General features: G+C 42.2%; 1 protein-coding gene across 3 annotated transcripts in view; it reads left to right on the top strand.

Moving 5' to 3' along the window:
• The window catches only part of LOC310685256 (bifunctional heparan sulfate N-deacetylase/N-sulfotransferase 4), a 122,326-nt gene that overhangs the window by 40,688 nt on the left and 58,151 nt on the right, over positions 1–23,487 (top strand). For all 3 annotated transcript variants that reach the window (XR_014515130.1, XR_014515131.1, XM_083457242.1), the window contains 2 exons: positions 15,567–15,654; positions 22,523–22,677. Coding sequence is in view for 1 of the 3 variants with exons in the window: in XM_083457242.1 (XP_083313368.1) it covers positions 15,567–15,654; positions 22,523–22,677 (243 nt within the window). In the remaining 2 variants the exon portion in view is untranslated. The remainder of the gene's footprint in view (positions 1–15,566; positions 15,655–22,522; positions 22,678–23,487) is intronic.

Below are 23,487 nucleotides of genomic sequence, written 5' to 3'. Positions count from 1 at the left end.
CACATTTTCCCTCCTGAAAAATATTGTTTGAGTTTTCCTCTGGAACATCACATTTGGGTTCTACTCTTGTCAATAGTCCAACCTGTGTTCAGATAGGTGGACTAGCAATGTTCAGAATTTCAGGAGTCAGACATAGGTTGAGCTGCAACCAGTATAAGTGTTGAATTTGATCTTTCATTCACATCCATTAGTTTTTTACACTTCCCTGAATGCTGGGATGCACTTTCAGCGTCTCAAAAAACACATCTCAGTTATGTATACATTTAAATACAGTCAAACCTCAGTTCCCAAACACCTCCATTTTGGCTCCCGAAAGCTGAAAACCCAGAAGTAAGTGTTCCAGTTTTCGAACGTTTTTCTGAAGCTGAACATCTGACATGGCTTCTGCTTGAGTGCAGGAAGCTCCTGCAACCAATCAGAAGCTGCACCTTGGTTGTCGAACATTTTGGAAGCTGAAAGGACTTCTGGAATGGATTACATTCGACAACTGAGGTTTGACTGTGCATATTTTGAGAGAAAACACACAGTCTGGTACTCTACTAAGTTTCACTCAGGGTAAAACCACTGAAATGAATGAAAATGGCTAAGTTAGGTCCATTAATTTCAATGGACAAAATTGGAATTCCCAGAGTTACCTGGGAGGAGGCACTGATTGTTAAACCACTCTGGGAACTGTAGCTCTGAAAGGAGAAGAGGGATCTCCTAACAGCTCCCAATATCATTAACAAACTACATTTCTTAGGATTCTTTAGGGGAAGCAATTGCTGTTTGAAGTGATATGATACAACTTCAAATCTATAATGCAGATGGGGCCCAAGTTGGGAACTTCCAACAAACAGCTCATATGCTAAACAACTATGTCACAGTATGCATGTTGTAGCACTTATCAGATTTGACATCTGGTTACTCAACTCTCACAAAAATCCTTTCCAAAACTGAGACTGAGATTAGCTGCAACTCTGAGCCAAATTTTGCAAAGATATGGCATTTACTACCCCATCAAGAACCCCCACCGCCATTGCTCCCACACAACATAATCTACCAACCACAGAATTAAAAAGTTGTATTTTGATGGCATTATATAACTCCACTAAAAACCATTCGTCAGTGAGTCAAATTGGTACTAATATGCTTCCTTTATAATGTCTTTGGCTATAACCTAAATGCCTGTGTCTATTTTAACATTCTGGATTTATGAATGCAATGGAAATTCATACCACTTTTACAAAACATTTAGAATGCCACACTGAAAATATTTAAGCGAGGATAAAATATATCTGTAACACGTTACCTTCCCTGCTAACTTCACCCCACCCCCATATCTCTCCCACTGATTTTGCTCTCCCAGCAAGTCTCTCCCAATATCACTGCAAATTAACTAGGTTGTGCAGTATCAGATTGATGATAAATTTAACTCCTATTCTCTCTCCCCAACCCCTTTTGTAAAAATAGTAATCCAACCATAGTGTGAGTTCTGGAATATTACAGATGCTTGCCATGTGTTTGCTGCGCAATTCATCCTGAGATCCAAGAGCGCTATAAACGCACCACTGTAGTATTGTAAAGTGTAATTTCACTGTATTTGTTATTAGGGGAGGGAATAAGGTTTCCCTTTTGTTTTCATCATTATTTCTGCTGTAACTGGAAACATGCTGCTACTACATTATCCGGAAATAAAAGCAACCCAGAGGTGCCGTAAATATTTCTGGGAGGCCACTGTAGATTGGATATCCATTAACAGTTGGCAGAGGTTTCTTCTGAAAGCTGAGAAGTAGCTTGGGTACACAAAGAAGGGGAAGCATGTAAATCCCGGGACTAATGAAACCCACCATGATATCTTTATGTGGTGCAGAAGCATGTTTCTAATGAAAAGCATGGTCAAAATTAAAGGGTTCAGGAACTCAGACCAAATTTCATAAAATCATACACAGACTTTACTAAAACTCTGCAAGATAGGGGGGGGGGGACTCCAAATACACAGATTAAAATAGCTCAGAAGGTAAGAAAACACACTCTAACTTATCCAGCTAATTAACATAAACACTTACACTTAAATATCATTAGGCTGAGCAATGGAACGAGATGCTGTCAAAAGCCCAAATAGATGCTGACCTTGGTTTGGCTGGCTGGCTGGCTGCCAAGAGCTCCCACCAATCCAGGTTTTATGGGAACTTAGACCATGGGCGTTCACCTCTTCCACACTATTACCTTGGGACACTGGCCTTGAAGTCTTAACGACAGACAGCTGTATGTAAGCTCACTATTTCTGAGGTTCTAACCCATTCCCATAAACCAGTGTTAAAAGGGTGTTATCAGCCGCTGGCCCAGAGGTTCCTCACCCCTGGCCTATCCAATTGCAGCCTGACTCCCTTAATATAGGCATGGAAAACCTGTAGTCCAACTCCCTAGTGGTCAGGGATGATGGGAGTTGTCATCCAAAAACATGGGCCCCTTGGGAATGAAATATGGGATGCAAATTGAATAAGCAAACCAACAACACCAGGAGAGCCCATCATGGTCTTCCTAGATTAAAAGAGAAGTGCAATGCAGGATCTAACTGGACATGTTTATCCCCTGGTCTGCAAAACTATATTTGCAGGCATCAGGTCATTTCCTTCCTTTCCTTTCTTTACCTTACATTAAAACAGGGATGTGGGTGGCGCTGTGGTCTAAACCACGGAGCCTCTTGGGCTTGCCGAACGAAAGGTCAGCAGTTCGAATTTGCACAATGGAGTGAGTTCCCATTGCTCTGTCTCAGCTTCTGCCAACCTAGCAGTTTGAAAGCACACCAGCACAAGTAGACAAATAGGTACCACTCTGGCGGGAAGGTACACGGCGTTTCCATGCATTCTGGCTTTTGTTTCCACACCCACACCTCACTGGTCCTGCTTGGTACCTTGCCTGGCCTGATTGTGTGCTTGAACTCTGATAATGCCTCTTTGTTGTCTGGATGGGAGAGAGAAGGAGACATAGGCACCAGCTTTATGGGGCTGAGGACAACTCCCTGTCTTGGCAGAGGGCCTTGTGGCCTCCTCCCAATTTGGCATGGCATCTATTGATGCCAATGAGAGTTCATGTCAGGCACTGTAGGGGGTGGAAGCAATTTTCATAGAAACCGTAGCAAAGGGGAAAGCATTATTAATTCCCCTTTCTTCTCTGCAGGAACCCCAATCCTAACTGATCTCTCCAATGGCTATTTGCAGGTTTAATTAGATTGTTACAATCCTAAAGTACATTTGTAACATTGTGTTTAGTTTTGCTCTTGGATCAGCCGTTGGTCCCTGATGCAATACAAGCTCACAAATAGCATCAGGCAGCTGGTGATTTTCTGCAGAAAGTAGAGCAGGAGCATGTTCAAGATTGGGGTCATGCACTGTCACATGTTTGGCCCTTGCTCCCAAATGACCATGCATAGACTTGCAGCATATGACTCAGTTTAATACCTGTAAAATGGGCATGATAGTCTCTCTTCATGTCTTGTGTAAAAATAGAAATACAGTAAATGGCCATAGCTCATTCACAGTGCAGTGCTAGCAATGTCTCATCATGGTCATTGCAGATTATTCTCTCAGGTACTTATACTTTGGCTTGCAATGTAATGGTGTAGTGGTTAAGAGCGGTAGTCTCGTAATCTGGGAAACCGGGTTCGCGTCTCCGCTCCTCCACATGCAGCTGCTGGGTGACCTTGGGCCAGTCACACTTCTTTGAAGTCTCTCAGCCCCACTCACCTCACAGAGTGTTTGTTGTGGGGGGAGGAAGGGAAAGGAGAATGTTAGCTGCTTTGAGACTCCTTAAAGGGAGTGAAAGGCGGGATATCAAATCCAAACTCTTCTTCTTCTTCTTCTTCTTCTTCTTCTTCTTCTTCTTCTTCTTCTCAGAAATAAGTTCCATTGCGTTAAGTGGATATTACTCTCAGGTAAGGGGGTGCAGGGTTGCAGCTTGCAGAGCATAATCAAATCAAGCAATGCTTGAAGATCTTAGCAAGGTTGATATTGTACCAGAGATTCTACTAAACACATGTGGCAATTTCAAGTTTATCCATTCAGACCTTATCCTGATGGGACTGCCTCCATTTTGTCCTTTCAGAAAGTTGCTGCCCTTGTCTCTGTATTTAGAAACTGCTGAGTGTATCACTTAAAACTATCTAAGTGGCCCAAAGCTTTGGTAGTTATGGAAAGTCTTTTGGCTGATTCAGGGATTTTTCTGATGCCACTTACAGCTCTTGCCGGTTACATTAGACTTCATCATGTATTATGCCACAGTAAGGAAATAAGTCTGGAAAATGCATCCTTCACTGAAAAAGAATGTGTAAGGGGTGAAAAGCACTTAGCCTAGTCATAGGAAAAAGAATATTCTGTGGTTTAGCAACTCCTTGGAGACAGATTGCAATTTCTGCCATTTATCTGGATACCTTTCCTTTTTTTTTTACCTTGCATCAAACAACTGGGATTTATTTGCAGTATCACTGTGTCTCACATTAAAAACAAAACAAAACTCTAGATGTGATTCAATAGATTGTGAATAGGCTGTAACAATAGACAGTGGTACTGATTTTTTTAAAATAAAAAAAACTGGGCTTTTTTTAATAAAAAAAAATCAATAGTATTCTCTGCTCAGGCTACACCAATGCTTTATTTATGTAATTAGCTAAGGGCACATTTGCTGTGGGAAAAATTACAGTGAAAGCAGCTTCATTTTTTTTTTTAAAAAAAGCCTGCCTTTAGTAATTCATCTAGGATCAAAGTAATATCCCATGTTGATGTCTTAGTTTTGCATCTCTTTTTTTCTCCTCTCTTATTTGAGCAGCTTCCCTATATGTGGTTTGAATTTGGCCTCCATCTTTATGCTTTTGTCTTGTATTGCACTTATAACCTGCTATTCCATCCTGAGGTGTTGTGCATAGTGCTTGTTCCCCACCCCCAGACACACACACACAGAGAGAGAGAGAGAGAGAGAGAGAGAGAGAGAGAGAATCTGGCACACTTTTCCACTTTATATACTTTCAACCAGACATTCCAGCCATCAGTTCCTTGTCCAAGTTGTTTATCACGTAGTTCCTCACATCCTCATTAGTCAATCTTGATCAACACCTGTCCTTTGTTATCGGCCTGTTTGTACCTCAAGTCTCATGAACTCAACACATCTTCCTCACTTCGCTTGCCAACCTTATCAGTCCCACAAGTCTTAAGAAGACTCCATTTTAGAGTGGTGTTCTTCAGCCTAAAAACAGGCCTACATTCATTCCTCCATTCATACCATATATCTCTAATGAATATGATTGTTATACTCATTACTTTCCCACCAAACACACCCTTAATCTGCTTCAGAGGGTTGGAGCGAAACCCCAGAACAGATTTAGGGGACATGTTGGCAGAGGAAGAGGAAGTGTCATGGTGTATGTGGAAGTCTTGCACGAACAGTGACTTTGTTGGATACTACCCGGTAATTTTGCAACAGTGTAACTATCTGGCAAAGGACAAAGGAAAGGAAGACCTCCTATATTTGTTTAATTTGTACCTTGGACTTAACAGTGGTGGAAAGAACAGGACTAGAGTCTATAATTAAAGGTTTTGAAAATCCTGTTAGGTGAATCTAGTCCACAGGAAACACAACCTCTCATGACAACTGCAGGAAAATTGGAGATTTGAAGATGTCTTCACTCTTCTAGTCACTTTCTCTCTCTCTGTCTCTCATAACACAGAGTTCAATAGAAAAGAGGTGCTAAAAACACATATATCACTACAGGCCATGTACCTCCCAGTGTGGCTGGTTCGTAAGCAGTAAATTTTGAGCATAGAATTAAGATTACTGAGTTTAAGATAAATGTTTGAGATAAATGCAATGGATGGTGAAGGGATTAAAGACAAACAAACCAAGGTTACCCAAATAAATAATTTACAGGAATAATAAAGAATTGAGAGGAAAGGTCCGATTATATTTTAGTGGAACTGAAAACAAGTCTAGTGGACCCAGTAAATGGCCCAAAGAATTTTCTTTCTTTCTTTTTAGCTTTCAAAAGTTAGATGTATAAAACATTAACTCATTTTCATCATTTTGATTTATTTTCAGATGTGGAAAACTAAGCAGATGGCAAACTAGGAAAAGCAGTGGGTTGTGTATTGTTAGAAAATGATTCCCCCCCTCTCTGACAATCTCATTTATATTTAGCCCACAAGTGGTTGTAATTCCTCCCAAAATAACGTTTTAATTATAAATAATGAATATTTCATAATGATTTAAATCAGTGTTTCCCCAGCTTTTGATTCCTGGAGCACAATGCTGCTGCTGCTGTTGTTTTCTGGAATAAAACTGGTTCCATAGTTATAATTATTTCAATTAAAAAGATACACATATTTGCTCAGTCGGCTCTCAAAACAATTGGCAAGTATCATATTTGTAGCTGCAGGGCAGCCCAATTAGTACTGCAGTCTGGGTCCGTGTTTGCCCAGGGGGTTCCCACCGTGCTTTCTGGGGTAAAGGGTATAGCTGAGCCAAAATTTCCTAGACGACGAATTTCTGAGAAAAATTGTGACATTTTCCTTCTTTTACCTCTGTCCCTGCTTTAAAAGGAAGGTTACTGTAATGGTTCTAGGGGTTGCTCGTGCGTAAATCGGTGCCAACACCTGGCTGGGTTGCCTGAGTGAACCTTTCCTGACCGAACAGCCACTCACCCGTGGCTGTCTCAATCGCTGGCAGAATTCGTCAGTGGGAGTTTCTTGAACTTCTTCCAGCATAAAAGATCTTTGACGTCTAGTCGCCGCCTACTCTCTCTGCGCAGAAGCCTTCTGCGCAGGGAGGGTGTGGGCATCAGAGGACCCGTGCTCTCCCCGCTGGTCCCTGGTGAGGAGTCTTGGAGCCACCTCGCCGATTCCCCCATCTGCCCCCCTCCTCCACTGGTGCTATGCTGATTTCCTTCCCCAGAAGATGTGCTGCTTCTCTCCCTCCCAGGACGCTCTCCGGAATTCCTCTGGAGCCCTCCCTCTCCTTCTGGCTCCGATGGCAGTTCCCTGACAGTTACTTTGCCAAATGTTCTCCAAAACGTCTCCACCATGCTTTTTGTGGCAGCTATCCCCCCACTGCCCTTCCCCCGGAAAGACTTTAAGTTATGGAGGATTCAAAATGGCATTCGAGCTGCCAACCCACGTGCTGTTACTGCTTGGCCCTTAGGAAAAAAGAAGGGAGTTGTAATTCTACCACTGCTAATGGTGAGGGTCCACCCCTCTGAAAACTTATTGGATAATTTCTTCTCTCCCTGAAGAAACTGGGTGCAGTTTCTCCAACTAGAAATGTTTTGAGAGAACATTTTCACCTGGCTTTCCTTTGGGATTCTAACACATTCTTACTCTCTCCTTCAGGACGGAAAGAGGGGAATTCAATGTTCTACAGCACCTCAAAAAAGTAACATGCATAAAACAGTAAATATATATTTTATTTTATTTTTTATTCATCCCAAATATATTAATGTCCAGTTGGGCAGTCCCTATCTTAGAGCAGTTCCTCTTGTCGGTCCAGCTCTCCATTCATCATGGTGCTATCCAGCACTAAAAGAAAGGAGGAGGGGGCTGCTAAGATAGTGGAGTTTATACAATTGGGCATAATATTACATTTTATTTTCCCTTAATAAATTTGTATGCCACTTTTCAAGGACGCATCTTCTCAAAATGCTTTACAAACCACATGCCAAGCATACAGAAAAATATAATTTTATTGAGATGGCTCCAAAGGGCTTAGTTAAAATGGCACAGTGAGCATTAGGCATAAAGAACTCTAGAACCCACAATAGTCATTATCTAATGCATTGTGTCCACAGGAAAGGCAGGATGCAAAGAGAAGTATCCACACAAGGCATGACATTCAGAGCTTGTATCCTGGCCATTAAATGCTGGGTTTTAATTGTACCTCTTTCCTTTCACTGATGCTTTTATTTCTCTCCTTGAAAAGTTATTATTATTTTAATATTAACATTTCAATTTTTTCTTCTGCTGAAGGGTATAACTGATTTCAAGGTTTTCTTTTCATGGTTTAATGAAGCCTCAATTAAGATAAGCTTACTAGGCTATGTCATCATTGATACAACTAGCTATAGCTATTAAATCCCCAGCACCGCATTACAAGCCTTATTTTTACCTACCTTCAGCTTCCTAGTGTGGATTTCTGTTGTCATCTCTCCAAAGTGAAGTTATCCAACCCTGTATAAAAGGGATTTGATAATGGATGGGTTGTGAGACTTCTAACCGCACAATCGAAAGTGTTTCACTACTTCTCGAGGACACTGCAATGCCATTGACATGATTGAGCAGCAAGATTTGAGACCTAGCAGTATATCCTTCCAGATACACTGTAGTAACTGCTATTACTGCCAATAAGTGATGCCAAGTCTCAAGCAGGAAGAAAATAGTGCGCTAGAGTCTCAGGCCTGAGGTATGCCCTTTTCTTCCATTCATTTCAGCCATGTGAAATAGATGGTTATGTATTTCTGGATGAACCAGCAGTTTTCCTGCGTCCCAGAATTCCAATCTTTAGTCATCCTGATTCTCTTTTACTAACCCAGAGTCTCTGGTTTGCTTAAAAGAAATGACCCTGTTACTGAAAATGAAGGAATATTACTGGGATCAGTGGGAAAGGCCAGGCAATACTCTATGCCAGATATAGAATATCATTGCATCACTGTTTATAGTGACCATACTGGGCGAAATAATGAAAATGTATTTTGAGTTACCTATAGGAGTTTGCGCCCCAAAAGGTAGTTTGTTCTTCCCAGCCTCCATAAGTAATATTTAACTCTGGGTGTCTACAATTCTTAATTAGGAAAGGCTCCTACCTCATATATCTCACTTGTTTTCCTAGAAAAGTGGCAAACTTTTTCTCTTGGTCATTCATTTTTAAGATATTATCAGCAGCTTTATGCAAACAGCTAAATAGGGTGTTGCAGTCGTAGCAATACCAATGGTCAATAACTCATGAGTAATTGGTGTATTTGTTTCCACACTACACCATTCATCTCGCTCAGCAGAAATTGGTAACCTATAGAGGCATGGCTTCAGGCAGGTACCCTGAATTATGGGTAATTAGATTCCAGACAGTTTTCGGATTCTTAGAGGTACAAAAGAGCAGCACAAGGCGTTTTATTGGTACCAGTACTACTACTTCTAATGTGAAGAGCTGAGAGAAAATGTGATTTTATTTTTTACTACTCTTCCAGTTGGTACATCATCTATTAATATTAAATAAGAGGTCAATTAAGTACTGCTCTCTACTGAATAAAGACAGTTTTAGAAATATGACCATGTTAGGAAATGCATCTACAGTACAGCTAACATGGGAAAGAGCTGATAAAACTTATTTTTATTTGTGCCACTCCACAGTTTTCAGAAAGCACGAAGAATACCATGATAGTCCAAAAATCTGTAGTTGTGAATTCTGACACATATTTTAATTATATATTGGGGGGGGGGGTTAAAAATGTTTTAAAGTAACTACCAAACTACTAAAGTGTACACCCTGTTCCCTTGAGCTGTTGTAGAATCTTACAAAAAATATTTAGACAATCTGTTCAATAAAAGAAGACATGTAGTCACGAAACAATATAAATATAATTAGAACTAGTACATGTAAAACTCAATTTTTGGAAGTGTTCAACCATCCAAGAACACAGACAAGGGCTTCCTGTAAAGGAAAGTCTTGCTCTTGATTAGCTTCACAAATTATAAGAGTGAACAAGCCAGGTCCTCAGGTCTTGCTTCTGGGCTTCGCATAGGCTGACCACTGTGAGAACAGGATCATAGAATTGTAGCATTGGAAGCGACCTGAGGATCATCTAATCCAACCCCCTGCAATGCAGTAATATGCAGCTGTCCCATATGGGGGTCGAACCTGAAACCTTGGTGTTATCAACACCATGTACTAACCAACTGAGGATGCTGGACTAGACAAACCATTGGCCTGATCCAGCAGGCTCTTTGCTGTTATTTATTTAGAAGGTTTATACCCTGCATTTCAATTGTGTTACTCTCAAGGTGTCAGAAGAGGGGAAGCAAGCTCTCTGCAGCTGCTCTTTCACTGTCCAGTGGATGGGCCAGGTTGATCTCTCCCCTTTGCCATGATCTCCCAGTGGCTCCAGGTCCCCTGGAGTGTGGAGTGGAAACGAGTGTGCTTCCCTTTGTTTTCAGCACAAGGGCACCAGCCTCTTATTTGAGTCTACCACATGCACCCTCTCAGTTGAGCTCAATAAAATTGATCTGATGGGATGTGTGGCCAGTGGCATAGGAAAGGGGGGGTGGAGGGAGCACACCGCCCCCGGCACCATCCCTGGCAGGGTGACAAGGGGCACCTCACGGGGGTGCCATCGTGCTGCCGCAGCCGCGTGCGAAGGCTCCTCTGCTTGCAGCTACACCCTCTGCTGCAGCCTCTTCACCCCCACAGCAAGAAGAAGAAGAAGAAGAGTTTGGATTTGATATCCCGCCTTTCACTCCCTTTAAGGAGTCTCAAAGCGGCTAACATTCTCCTTTCCCTTCCTCCCCCACAACAAACACTCTGTGAGGTGAGTGGGGCTGAGAGACTTCAAAGAAGTGTGACTGGCCCAAGGTCACCCAGCAGCTGCATGTGGAGGAGCAGAGACACGAACCCGGTTCCCCAGATTACGAGACTACCGCTCTTAACCACTACACCACACTGGCAAGGACGGAGGGGCGGCAGCAGCGGTGGCAGCAGCAGTGGCAAAGGCCACCGCCTCCCTGAGGCATACCATCCCCGCCCATGTCTGCTCTTGCTCTAACCGCTGCTGCCTCAGAGTCACTGCCGCTGTCTCGGGCAGAGTGGGGTGGGGTGGGGGTGGCACATGTGGTCGGAGAGAGGGAAAGATAGAGAGACTTGCCCAGCTCTCCCCCCCTCGCACACCTGACTCTTCTGATAGAGTGGGGCAAAGGGCTGGGTGTGTGAGGCAAAGAGAGCGAGCGGAGCCATGCAGATGTTTGTGGTGCCGTCAGCAAACCACCCGTACGGGCGGTGGCTGCAGCTGCGAGCAGGCAATCCCGCCGCTGTACGGATGGCGCGCACATGTGCCTTACGTAGCGGTGCCATGCATGCACCATACGGTCGGTTTGCCCCGCTCCAGGTACCGTTCATGCTTCGTTCACCCCGTGTGGTGCTAGCCAGCTGCCATTCACTGCCTTGAGTTTCATGATGGAAGAACTGTGTAATATAAATGTACATTGGTACCTCGGGTTAAGAACTTAATTCGTTCTGGAGGTCTGTTCTTAACCTGAAACTGTTCTTAACCTGAGGTACCACTTTAGCTAATGGGGCCTCCCACTGCCGCCGTCACACGATTTCTGTTCTCATCCTGAAGCAAAGTTCTTAACCCGAGGTAATATTTCTGGGTTAGCGGAGTCTGTAAACTGAAGCATCTGTAATCTGAAGCGTCTGTAACCCGAGGTACCACTGTACTCTATCATTCAGTTTTTCCCTTCTTGAGAGCTGTATTGTAGAACAGATTTTAAGGTTGTAATTGTAACTGAGCCATTAAACCTGGCTGCCCAGGTACACACACAGAAAGAGAGGCACGTGCAGACTAGCTCTAGTCTCCATGGCATTTCCATATCTCTCTGCATATCCTTACCACGTAGACAAAATAAGTATTCAATTAGTCACATCCATGCATGTGATACTAAAATGGCTCAGGTTATTGATTAGACTTGCCTCCCTTTTCTGATAAGAAATATGAGATTAGGTGGGGGGGGGGGTTACTCAATTAATCCGGCATCTGTCTTCTCTACCTTTATAAACTATTCCTCATGCAAACAAGGGATCTGGCTTCAACAGAGGTATTGATCGAGGCAGACCTTTTGGGTTAGAAGCAAAGCCTCTTTAATTACTTTGGCTGACTTTTGTTTTTTACAACGTCTCGGGACCCATAGCTCCCACATTTTAGTGTTGTTATCACTTAGCTTATATTTAGAGTTTTCCTGTGCCAGAGGAATCATTGCCCACCCAGTCTGGTTTTGCCTTTTCTTGGTGCACAAGTAAGGCAGAGAGAAAAAAGCTATTCCTCTGGTTTCTCTAAGGATTTGATAACCTCTTCACTCTCCTTAGCTAGAGGTGTTTTGACCTTTAATTAAAAGGCAAATTTGTTGTCTTCCATTCAGAAGACAGCAAATAATGATCTCATTAAAATGAGGTTAGTGTTTCAGGCCTTAGAGCAATAAGAGCTGAAGTCTCATTAGTAGCTAACAATCCAGAACACAGCACATAAATAAAGCTAATATGGCAGAGCAAAAAGCCTTGGTGCATTAAATTTGAGCAGAATCAAATGTTTACAGTCAATGATGTCTGGGGCATGAAGTTTTAATGTACTTAATAAAGGAAAGCAAATTGCTTCCTATTAGCCATGAAATGTTCCAGGAGAACTAGTGCCCACCCCTCCAAAAAAAGTTTATTATGCAAATGAAGGAGATAGTTGTAATTAACAAGGACATTTTGGGAAAATATCACTCCTGCCTTAATAAATGTGACAATTATGAAGAATAAAGACAAGGCAACTCAAACCTATAAAATGTAATTACACGGATGAATCTAAAATGCTGCTGAGTGGAGGCAAGATATAAATAAATAAAGAGACTTATCCTGTGGACACTGAGGAGAGATTCATACTCCTACGAACAAAGGAGAGAAGCAATTAATATAATGAAACCAACAATTCCACAAAGAATCTGAGCGACTGAAGTGCTTCATTTGATTCCTTTGTTGAATACAAACTGCTAAACTAGGCATTCTGATGTGAGCCTTTCTGAATGCAAAGATTCCTGATTATACTTTCCTTGAGAAACAATATTTATTTCACCAGATTTGAAAGACTCTGTTCTTTTAAAAAATATATATACAAATAATCCTGAAACTATGTTGAATTTCAATGAGAGGGAAATGGCTAAACTCATGGATGGGTGGAGGAGGAGGCAGAAGTATCTAAAAACAAATATGATTTCATATTTGAAGTCTACGAGAAGCATAATTTTTATTTTACTTCTCAGTCCATTCCCACTTACTTTAGGCTGGCTGCCAGCTTTGAACCTCAGCTTTTTAAAACTCTATGGCAGTAGGAAAAGGGGGTTGTAGAGAATAGGAAACAGAAAAGGTGTATTTTCCCTTTTCTTTCCTCCTGAAACATCTCTGGGGTGTTTTGATCTTACAGCATACATCCTTCCCAACCTAATTTACCTGCTCGTGAAATATGCCTTCTTAGCTTGTTAGGCGCTTGAGCAAACCAATTCCATCTTCCCCTACTATTGCTCTTTCTAAAAATTAACACTCATTGCAACATCCCAATATTTGCAGATTCTTGTCAGGCTCTTACGGTGGGTGGTGGCTGCTTGTTAAAACTTTTTTTTATTTTAGCTTATAAACTTGCACACTTTTACTTACCTAGGGACTCCACTTAAGTATGTAGATATGCCTCCCTTATGGGCACGTGTGCGTGTTTTGCTTCTAAACCACCCCAGCTTGCTGTTAGAAGTAATGACATCCCCAAACTTTAAATATTATAGCAGCACTGAGTATGCCTCTGGGATGTTGCTGCCATATGCTTCCTATCATACCAGTTTTAATCTGATTGTTTTCCTTGAATGCTGGCTACTGACTTCCAATACTTTTCTTTAAGAACAGATAAATAATGTATTAAGCACATATTACATCTAATTTAGAATAGATGGGGGGGCATTTTGAAGGGAGAGTTTAATACTAATATTTGCTGTTCAGTGTGGTTTATTTATTTTATACAGAGGGCAATGTAAGCATTCGCATCCACTAATTACATTCAGTTTTAGAATACAAATTCCGTAAGCACATTAAAAAAAAAAAATTAACCACATTGATTCAGTTTAAATGTATACATTTTGCTCCTCCTATGGTTCAATAGACTGGCAAGCAACTAATTTAGGAACAGTGGTTAACCTATGTAAAATATAATTGAATGGGATTCATAGAATCATAGAGCTGGAAGGGATCTGAGGGTGATCTTGTCCAACCGCCTGCAATGCAGGAAAATACAGTTGTCCCAAATGGGGTTCAATCCCACAACCATTGTTTCTCAAACTTGGGTCTCCGGCTGTTCTTGGACTACAATTCCCATCATCCCTGACCACTGGGCCTGCTATCAGCACCATGCTCTAACCAACTGAGCTATCCAGACTGACCAACTCTAATAAATCTAGCAACTGCTTACATCTCAGAGTACCTAAAACAGGGGTTGCCAACATTTTTAGGGCACATGAAGATTTTTGAGTGAGTGCTGTGGGTGCCACTTTCCTTTAGACACTGCAGCAGAGTTGATCTGAGCCTTGAAAAGTAGATAGAACTGAAAGAGAAAGTGAGGAAGACCGTCATCCTTCTAACTGTTGGGATACTGCCAGGGAGACAAAGTCCATCTTGACCTCCACGTCGTCTCTGGACGTCCATCGATCTCCCGTAGACACGCAGTATCAGCAATTAGCGACAGGAGCTCTAGAAATAGCTTCCCACATTCTAGAACTGATGCACGCTCTTATCAGCAGATAATGCACAGCAAAAGATGCACCCAGGAGAGCATTATATAGAAGTTTATTCAGCATTGATCACAACAAAGAAAAACACGACTGCCTGCTTGAGAGTTTCCGGCAGAGAGAGAAAAACGAAAGCAAAGACACAACACAAACATCCTGTGAAACAGGAAATACGCAGACTCTGTGACTCAAAGCCTGCTCCCTTTTAAGGTGGAATGGAAATATCCTAACACTAACTACCTCCTTCAGCTGTATGTACTTTTCAAGGGAAGAAAAGGTAACCACCCCAAACCACTTCATGGCCTCATGGCAGTAAGGGTGGGGGTGGTTGGTTCAGAGATTTGTGCATCTCAGGAGAAGACATCAAGGACACCATTGCATGCATAGGTGCCATGTTGGCAACCCATGAACTAAAAGGTTAAAACATTAATAGCAAATTGACAACCTAAATCCAGTCCATCAGGTAATTTTGAGGACGGTCCCTTTGCACAAATGACCACTTCATTGAATAGGAGTTGGTGGGGGGGAGTGTTGCAGACACAGGGAAACAAATCAGTTAATGTGCATTGGCAGAAGTTAACCCTGCTCCCTCTCTGGTGCATACAGCAAGTGCAAATGCAATTTGAAACACAGATGGAGAAAACACAGACCTCAGTTCAAACAGTGAACCAGATCCAGATGTTCTGTGGTCACCACATCACTAGGAGTTTCTGTGGTCACTGAACTTAGGCTGTGATCCTAAACACACTTACTAGGGAGTCATTCCAGTTGACTAAAGTGGGATTTGCTTCTGGATAAACATGCAGGTGATTGCAACGCAAATTTATAAAATCTAACGATAAATTTTAAACTGTAATGTTAGTTTTCCTTAACATAAGTCTTACACCTGTTCCTAGGTTAGATTAGAGTTGGGAAGTGGAATTCACTGATATATGATCATATTTGCAAGGCTTCTAAATGCTATAGCCCAGGAAACATCAGTTTTTAAAAAGAGGCTTTTTTTCCTAAATGCGTGCTATTTCTTATTTGTTTCAGGCCTTACTAGAGACTCAAACTTTACTACGCACTCAGGTTGCAAATTTTACCTTCAACCTTGGATTTTCAGGAAAGTTTTACCACACAGGTAAGAAGGAATCATTTAGTTTCAGGTGAAGCAGGTGAAATACATTGAAACAATTTTGTCTTGGCATGCTCAGTAGCTGGTAACAGAATACTGAAATTATATTTCATTTTTAAAAAAATAACGGTGTGAGAATTTCGCTCTCTGAATCTAATTTAACATTAGTTATGATATTGGAATTTTGAATGATTCATCCTTTAAAAAATATCAGTGAAGAAATCACCTTTCATCATCAGGAAAAATGGTTCACCAATATATATGTTTGCTGACTAAAGAACTTTGATCTTCTGGATCTGGCTTGGCATCAGCAGTCAGCATTTTGGGGTACCTACTGAGAGTCCTTGCCCTGGCAATGGGGGCACTGACAAGAGTCCCCTGGAACTGTTCTCTCCCTTCTGAATCACAACTTGCTTGTTCACCTCCTCTCCCTCTGGTCCAAACAATGGTATTAGTGAGAGTTTAAAAGCAGGAAGTGCCAGTGCCCACTCCCTTGCTGGCTGTCTGCCTGGCAAGGAAGCCAGTGATAGCAATGATGAGGGGCAGTAACTGCAGCTGGTGAAATTCTTACTGAGGAGGTGGTCCTAGTGAGGCAGTGAAGCCCATGGAGTTTCTTGCCCAAAGTTCCTCCAAAGCCTAGAGCTGGCACTGTCAGGAATGGCTCTTCTGAATTGGTGAGCGGATTTCTAAAACATACTAAAGTAAATGGTATATACAGTTTCTCTCTCTCTCTCTCTCTCTCTCTCTCTGTGTGTGTGTGTGTGTGTGTGAATATGAAAGCACTGTGGATCATTCTCCTAAACAGATAATCTCAGTTGAGGGATTAAAAAAGAAGTAGACATAACTGCCAGGTATTTATGCCAACGCAAGGCAAGGCAAAGCTGGTGCCATCTTTGGCTTTCTTATCCTGTCAAGCAGAATAAGAGACAGAAAGTTGCAAAACCAAGTTCTCCGTCCACTTTTGACAGGAGTCGTATTTGTGTGATGCACATTCCGCCTTCGCTTCACACGGCTACGAACTGAGGTGACCAAAATACGTCCGTCGCCTAAGTGAGGCGGCACTGTGGGATTTATTTATTTTTTAAAGTGCACTGCCCTACCCAAGGGAGAAAAGATTTGGATTAAGGGGAATTTAAATTAAATGAAAAGAGGATTACTTCACCTTTCCAGTTCTAAGTAATTAATTGATTCTGCCCACCCGCCCACTGATTATGCAGATTAGCGTTACCTGCTTCCAGACTTCTTCTTGCATTTCCTATCTGCCCTCATTTGCTTATTTCATGCCTCTTACATGTTTAAACTTTACTTTCCCAATGTCATCCTCCTGTCTATATTTCTCCGTGAAGATACAGCTTTAAGGGTAAGCAGAGTTTTAGGGCAGTAAAATGCTCAGTGTTTCCCCCTTGAGTCTGATACTGCTTCTTTGATCCAGGCTCCAACATTTTTCTTAGAAAACTGTTAAAATGGCAGAAATAAAGATACAAAAGTATTGACCATGATCACACAAATGTGTGTATGGGCATTTATTTTATTTTTAATTTATTACATTTATATCTGGTGTACATGGTTCTCCCTCACCCCATTTGATCCTCACAATAGCCCTGTGAGATTACATTATGGCTATTTCTACCACATGATACAGTGATGACCATCAGCTTAGATACCTTTAAAAGGGATTTGACCAATTAATGAAGGTGGCTTCCAATGGCATCTAGTTTAGTCTAAACGTATTGCCTCCAGTACCAGAAGGAGCCTACAGGTGCAATCAAAATTATTCAACCCCCATTGCAAATCAGGTTTATTATCAAAAATTTACAGACTTTCAGCTGTTTTGCAATGACCAAATCAAACAAAAGCAGCTGAAAGAGCTTAACACAGCAGATGCTTCAAGTGGTTCCCTCAAATTCAGCTGAAATTGCAACTTAAACTGGCTTCTCCAGTCTCACTATTATTCAAGCCCTTCATGACAAGCATCTTTAGCACATAGTAGAGAAGCCTTTTTCTGCTATGACCTGCTGCAAATGACAGTTTACTTAAAACACTGGCCCTGCAGAATGCTGCACAGAAATGGTTTAGCTACATTGATGGTGCCATGTCTATACTGGCCTTACTCTATGTGCAAATAATTTTGCAGCCTCAAGCAAGTTTCTAAAAGCATACTGATGTCTATGGGGTGAATGCATATTGACAAAACCCTCTGGGAATTCAGGGTGGCCTATTTTCTGCAGTTTGGGATTATCTTGTGGATGAGCTCTCACTGCAAGATATTTTGTGTATGTGGCAGCCGAGTAAAGGTTTTGTTCTGAAGAGAACAACTTATGAGAGAGCAGGTTGACATGCCACCTGAGAGAATATATGAAAGTAGCCAGTGGCAAATAATAAAACAAAGATTATTATCCAAGCTGTGAAAGCAATATGGGCTGCCCAGGGATTTGTACTTTTGCAGGTCTCCTTGTCAAGACTTCTGGCAGGTCATCTTGTCTAGACTCTGCAAGGACATGTAATTGCTTCTGTAGTGATGTCAACTCTAGAGCTGGGGATCCCCAGGGACAGTTGCTGCTGCTTTTCTTATTCTTATTTAAATTTGTATACTGCCCTTCATCCTCTCACCAGCCAAGGTGATGATGGGAGCTGTAGTCTGGAAACATCTGGAAAACCGATTCCTATCATCCCTGACAACTAGCTGTCCCAGCTAATGGGACTTCAAGATACGAAAGCTTGGAGTTCAGTGATACTAAATACATACCAAATAACTAATAAATCTCTGGGCAGAAAGAAAAGCAACTATGGAAGTCATCCAGAGCATATGTCCAGTGCCAGTTCAGCTTTCTACCTGTTCTTCATCTACCTTTCTCTAAAATACAATTTCTTCACATGCAAAGCTTGTTGACATCATCTCCAGCAAGCGGAAGGAGGTGGCTGAAGGCAGACATGTTCTCTTTTCTAAAATGTCTATCTCTCCCAGAACAGTCCCTGGTCAGTTCCTCAACTGTTGTTAAGGCCAGCTATAGAGAGCCACCAGCTAATTTCCCTAACAAAGAGAAGGTACTGGGCAATTTTACCAGGGCTATTAATAAGACTCCAAGACTCTTATCAGGTATGTGTCAGGCAACCTACACCGACAGAGAACCTATTCAGGGAAATCTTAGATCAAAACTCATTGAGTTGGAAGGGATTCTGAGAGGCCGTCCAGCCCAACTCTCAGTCCCATAACAATACGCAATAGAATAGGTTTTCTCCAATGGTGACTGTGCATTAGCAGAAAGCACTTATGGTTGCACAACACAGAGCACCTGTTTTTTACTGTCTCCTCTATCCACCAAAGTCTCTGTACCCCCCCAAAAAATGTTCCTGGAGCACTATGCAATATCACAAGGGGAGAAGCTGCAGGTAAGGGGAACTGGCAAAAAAAAATATGCCTTGCATGAGCGGAAGCACTTTCTGCTGGCTCAAACCAAGTGAAGGGCAAAGTTCAATTTGAGCCATGCTCACAGAATCACATCACTTAATCCTGGAAGGCGCTCCCCCCCCCCCCAAGTGCTGGGCTCTTCCCTGTAACATGATGCGCAATAAAAGACTCCCTTTAAGGATAGCTAAAGTTCCTCATTGCTGCATGAAAATAAGCAGCCCTGGAGTAATACTCAGGTTAAAGGGGTTCCTTCCAGGTCAAAGGGCATGATTTCCTGTGAGACCTGAACAAGCTGTAAGAAATTGAAGATGTCTAAGACTACTGACCATCCCTTAGAAGTGTCTCAGTCATCTCATAAATTGTTGCAGAATAGATAAACACTTTGCAATCATCACTTGGGTTAAAGTAATATCCTCCCTACAAGAATAAAGAGAATACAAGTTCTTCCCATCATTTATATCAGCATGAAACATTTCAAATGTGAGTGTACTTGGAGGAGTTGCTGAAGGAAGAGGTCACTTTACCAGCCTCTCTAAGTACATCCACATTTGAAATGTTTCATGCCAATATGTTTCAAACCTTGTATTTCCAGTGCTGTTCACTTTCCTAATGAGAAAGATTTTGCCCCTACTGTTGCTGATTCTGACTTATTTTCTTTTTGTTCCTCCTGTCTGTCTTGAATGCCTTTTGGGAATTCACTGATAAAATTTGTATCACATACCGACTGTTAATGCTTTCTATTTCCCACTTGACTCAAACATTATCAATATTGAATTTGTGACTATTCCAAGGCTGAGATGGTATGCATGTGCCTACAACTATGTATTCCCCAGCAGTTTAAAAGGCTCACTCAAAGACCATGAAGCAACTCAAGGAGTTGAGGCACGTCAGTGCCTTCCATTAAGAGACCTGCTGTGGTGCATATGCCAGGCGTCCTAGATCCAAAGCACATCCCACTTTAAAAGTTAGCATTGTTCTTTGTCACTTCAGCTTAGAGTCAGCATGTCAAAGTATTCTCCATGCAAAGATACACTTTATTGACTCATTATAAATAAAAGATGGAGAGGTATTCTTTAATTACCGTAAATGTGGCTTGTTTACCCAAGGAGGCTTTTAATGTAAGATGCTCAACATGTTTTATTAGCACATTGAAACTGCTATGCCTTATTGACTTCTTCCTTAATGCACAATTCGCTTCTCCATCCCTAAAGTCGAGTTGACAGGGTTCCAGAAAGGAAGACAGAATTGTGAATCTGTCAGAAGGTTTATAATACTATCACAGTTATAAGAGCTCCACATAGCTATTGCACACTGCTTTCCAATTCTGTATTTAGGGATACATAAGCATACTATCCCCAACAACAAAACATTCTCAGTCAGGGTCTTGAAGGAAGTGCTTTCCACCTCCTTTGTGTACCCCAAAGCCCTTGGGGGAGGGACAGCTGGGAGTGATATCTATAGGAATGAGGCCAGCAGGCTGTGAGCAGGAGGTCCTGCTTTCATTGATCTTGCTTATGTCCATTTGAAAATGCGTGAGTGCTCCTGTTTGAAAGCTCACAACATCCCATGCCAGCCAGCAGTGATGCATGGAGGATGGCCAACAGCTGGAGTAGGTCATTGTCAAGATGTCCTGCTTGTGAACTTCTTAGAGGTATTATGTTAGCCACTGTGGGAAGTAGGATGCTAGATTAGATTGCTCTTTGGTCTGATCCAGCCGTGCACTTACATTCCCAGTTTCAGAACTGAACACAGACCTGGAGGACCACAGGCTTTTAGTACAATAAGAGGAACACATGCTGCCAGCACTACTGAACCTAGATAACAATATTTATGCCAGCATTGCAGTTTAAAAAGGAATTGCTTGGGTGATAAACCTGGGAAAGAAGCAGCTTTAATAGATTTTAATTGTTGCTTCTGCACTGATGCATATCACCACTACTCAAAGAAACCATCACTCTCCAAGCTTCATGCGTTATCCATGAAAAATGTGAACTTTTGAACATTTTCTCTTGGTATTCTAGCCCTTAAAAGAGAAGAGACAGCATTCATCATGGCTGACATTTATAAAAACATTTCTATCCCACCTTTCTGTTGCAGCTAAAATACCTTGAGTCGGCTTATATCATAGTTTAATCAATAAACACAACAAAAAGACAAGCAAAGATGCATGAACAGGAAGCCTAACTGACATACTAGAATAACAATGGGACAGTAGCCATAGAAAAATCCAGTATCAGCTAGCAATAACAACATCAGTAAGCATTTGTATAGTGCTTTCAGGTGTTCAAGGGCTACATAGGTATTGTTAGAATTCCGTCATGTGAAAGACAACAATCCCATGACTGGTATTACCTAGTTGTAATCCTTAAAGCAGCCCCAAAACCATAAATTAAGTTAGTGTTATTATCTCCCATATTGCAGGTGGGGAGACTGATGACTTTCCTGCCACTTTTCCTCAGGAAAAGCCACTCTTTACCACTGAATTGGAGCAAACATCAAATGGGTTTTCCACGGAATGATATTTGTTCTAGTTCAGTGGTAAAGAGCAAGTTTGTGAGGGGGAAACTGCTCAAATCTATACCCAGAAAGCATGGGACAAACATGGGGCAAGCTTGGATCCTTGCTTTCTAGGCAAAGGACAAGCAAAGTCTGGAAGAGCCCTGAGAGAGTGGAGCTTGCCGAAGGCAACCCTGTGCGTTCAAAGCAGATGGAAGATTTGAACTAGAGACTTTCTGATTCCTAACCTCTGTGTGCCCATTGGGACTGGTGTAGCAGAAAGCATAGAGGCCAGCAGTAGGCGGAACCAGAGCCAATGGCAGGCAGAGCCTCCTCATGATTGGCAGTAAAACAACAGCAGGTGGATGCTGTCTGAGGGCAGACTCCAATTGGTGAAACAGTGCCCCATTCACCTAATGAACTGGCCTCCACTGCTGTATGCTGGGGGGGGGGGGGAATCATCAGGGTGGAGACGAAATGAATTACATCCTAGGCTGTGCAACAAAGAAATCCCTTCATGCATTTCCACCATCCGTAGTGATGATAATAGCAGGATGTCCAACTGATCTAACTGGATTTTGCATTGATTATGACAGCTCAGTCTTCAGCTATGCTGGTAGACTATAACTATGCAAATCTTCAGGTTTTTATATTCGTGTCCAGTGTAAACAGTACATTGGTACTTTTTTTAAAAATTAGCTGTTCTGAGTTCAAAGCTCTTGGGATAATGATGTACTTATTGCATATGGATGTTCAACATCAGCTTACTATCACTACATACCTATGGGCCATGAATCCATACTGTGTTAATGTTTCCAGACACCCAGTTAATACGTGATGCTCAGTGCATGGAATCATGATATGAACATTTATTAAAAATGAAGTTACATAAACTCCAGTATCAACCATCGTCAACCTGCAAAAAGCTGTTCATGTCCACACCAGAAGATAATATTATTCATTTTGTAGGAACCATTGAAGAAGATGAAGGTGATGATCTATTATTGAGTTCTGTGGATGAGTTCTGGTGGTTTCCTCACATGTGGAGCCACATGCAACCTCATCTCTTCCACAACGAGTCATCCCTGGTAGAACAGATGATCCTCAACAAGGAATTTGCACTAGTGAGTAACTTCTACTTTTTCAAATATCTTTAAGAGCAGATCCACATTGCTTATTTTATAGTTATCATCCTTGAGGTAATGATAAGATCCATGATTTTAGTAGGTCTAAATCAAGGGTCCTCAAACTTTTTAGACAGGGGGCCACTTCACTGTCCCTCAGACACTGTTGAGGGCCAGACTATAGTTTGAAAAAAAATATGAACGAATTGCTATGCACACTGCACATTTTTGTAGTGCACAAAAAACAGGAAAAATACAATACTTAAAAGCCACACCAAAGTTGGATAACTTTACCCTTGCCCCGTGGGGGGGGGGGGTGGCATTAGCCAGATTTAGGGGCATTACTCTCCTTCCTTCAGTTCCCAGATATGTGAGGTGGGCATACATTTGGTAAAAAGCCTATAGCCAGTAGCTTTGCCTGCTGAAACATCTGGGAGACACTCCCAGTGCCAGCAGACAGAACCGTGGTAGTTTGAAAACTGCCCTGCATCTTGTGAGGCAGCTTCCCACAGCTCAGCACCTGTTTTCCCAGCTGGGTGCCTCATTCTGCACAGGTGCCACTCACCTGGATTTTAAGGAGTGCCCTTCCAGAGGGTCACAGAACAGGTTGAAGGCCAAGGTAGCAGGGAGCAGCGCCCTCTTGTGCGGAAAGGTGTCAGCGGCACCTGTCCTCAGTGAGGGAGAAGTACCGCCAGGGGTTGAGGGTTCAACATGGACACCCACGCCCCGTGGAAGAGGTCCAGGCTGTGCAGGCCGCTGGGTGTCACCCACAGGATCTCACTGTCCTCACCTCCCCACAGGGCAGCGTGG

This window comes from Podarcis tiliguerta, assembly GCF_965153285.1.
Source record: "Podarcis tiliguerta genome assembly, chromosome: 9".
In the NCBI taxonomy this organism is placed as follows: Eukaryota; Metazoa; Chordata; class Lepidosauria; order Squamata; family Lacertidae; genus Podarcis; species Podarcis tiliguerta.
Note: the sequence above shows the minus strand (reverse complement) of the source record. Positions and strands in the feature narration are given on the sequence as shown.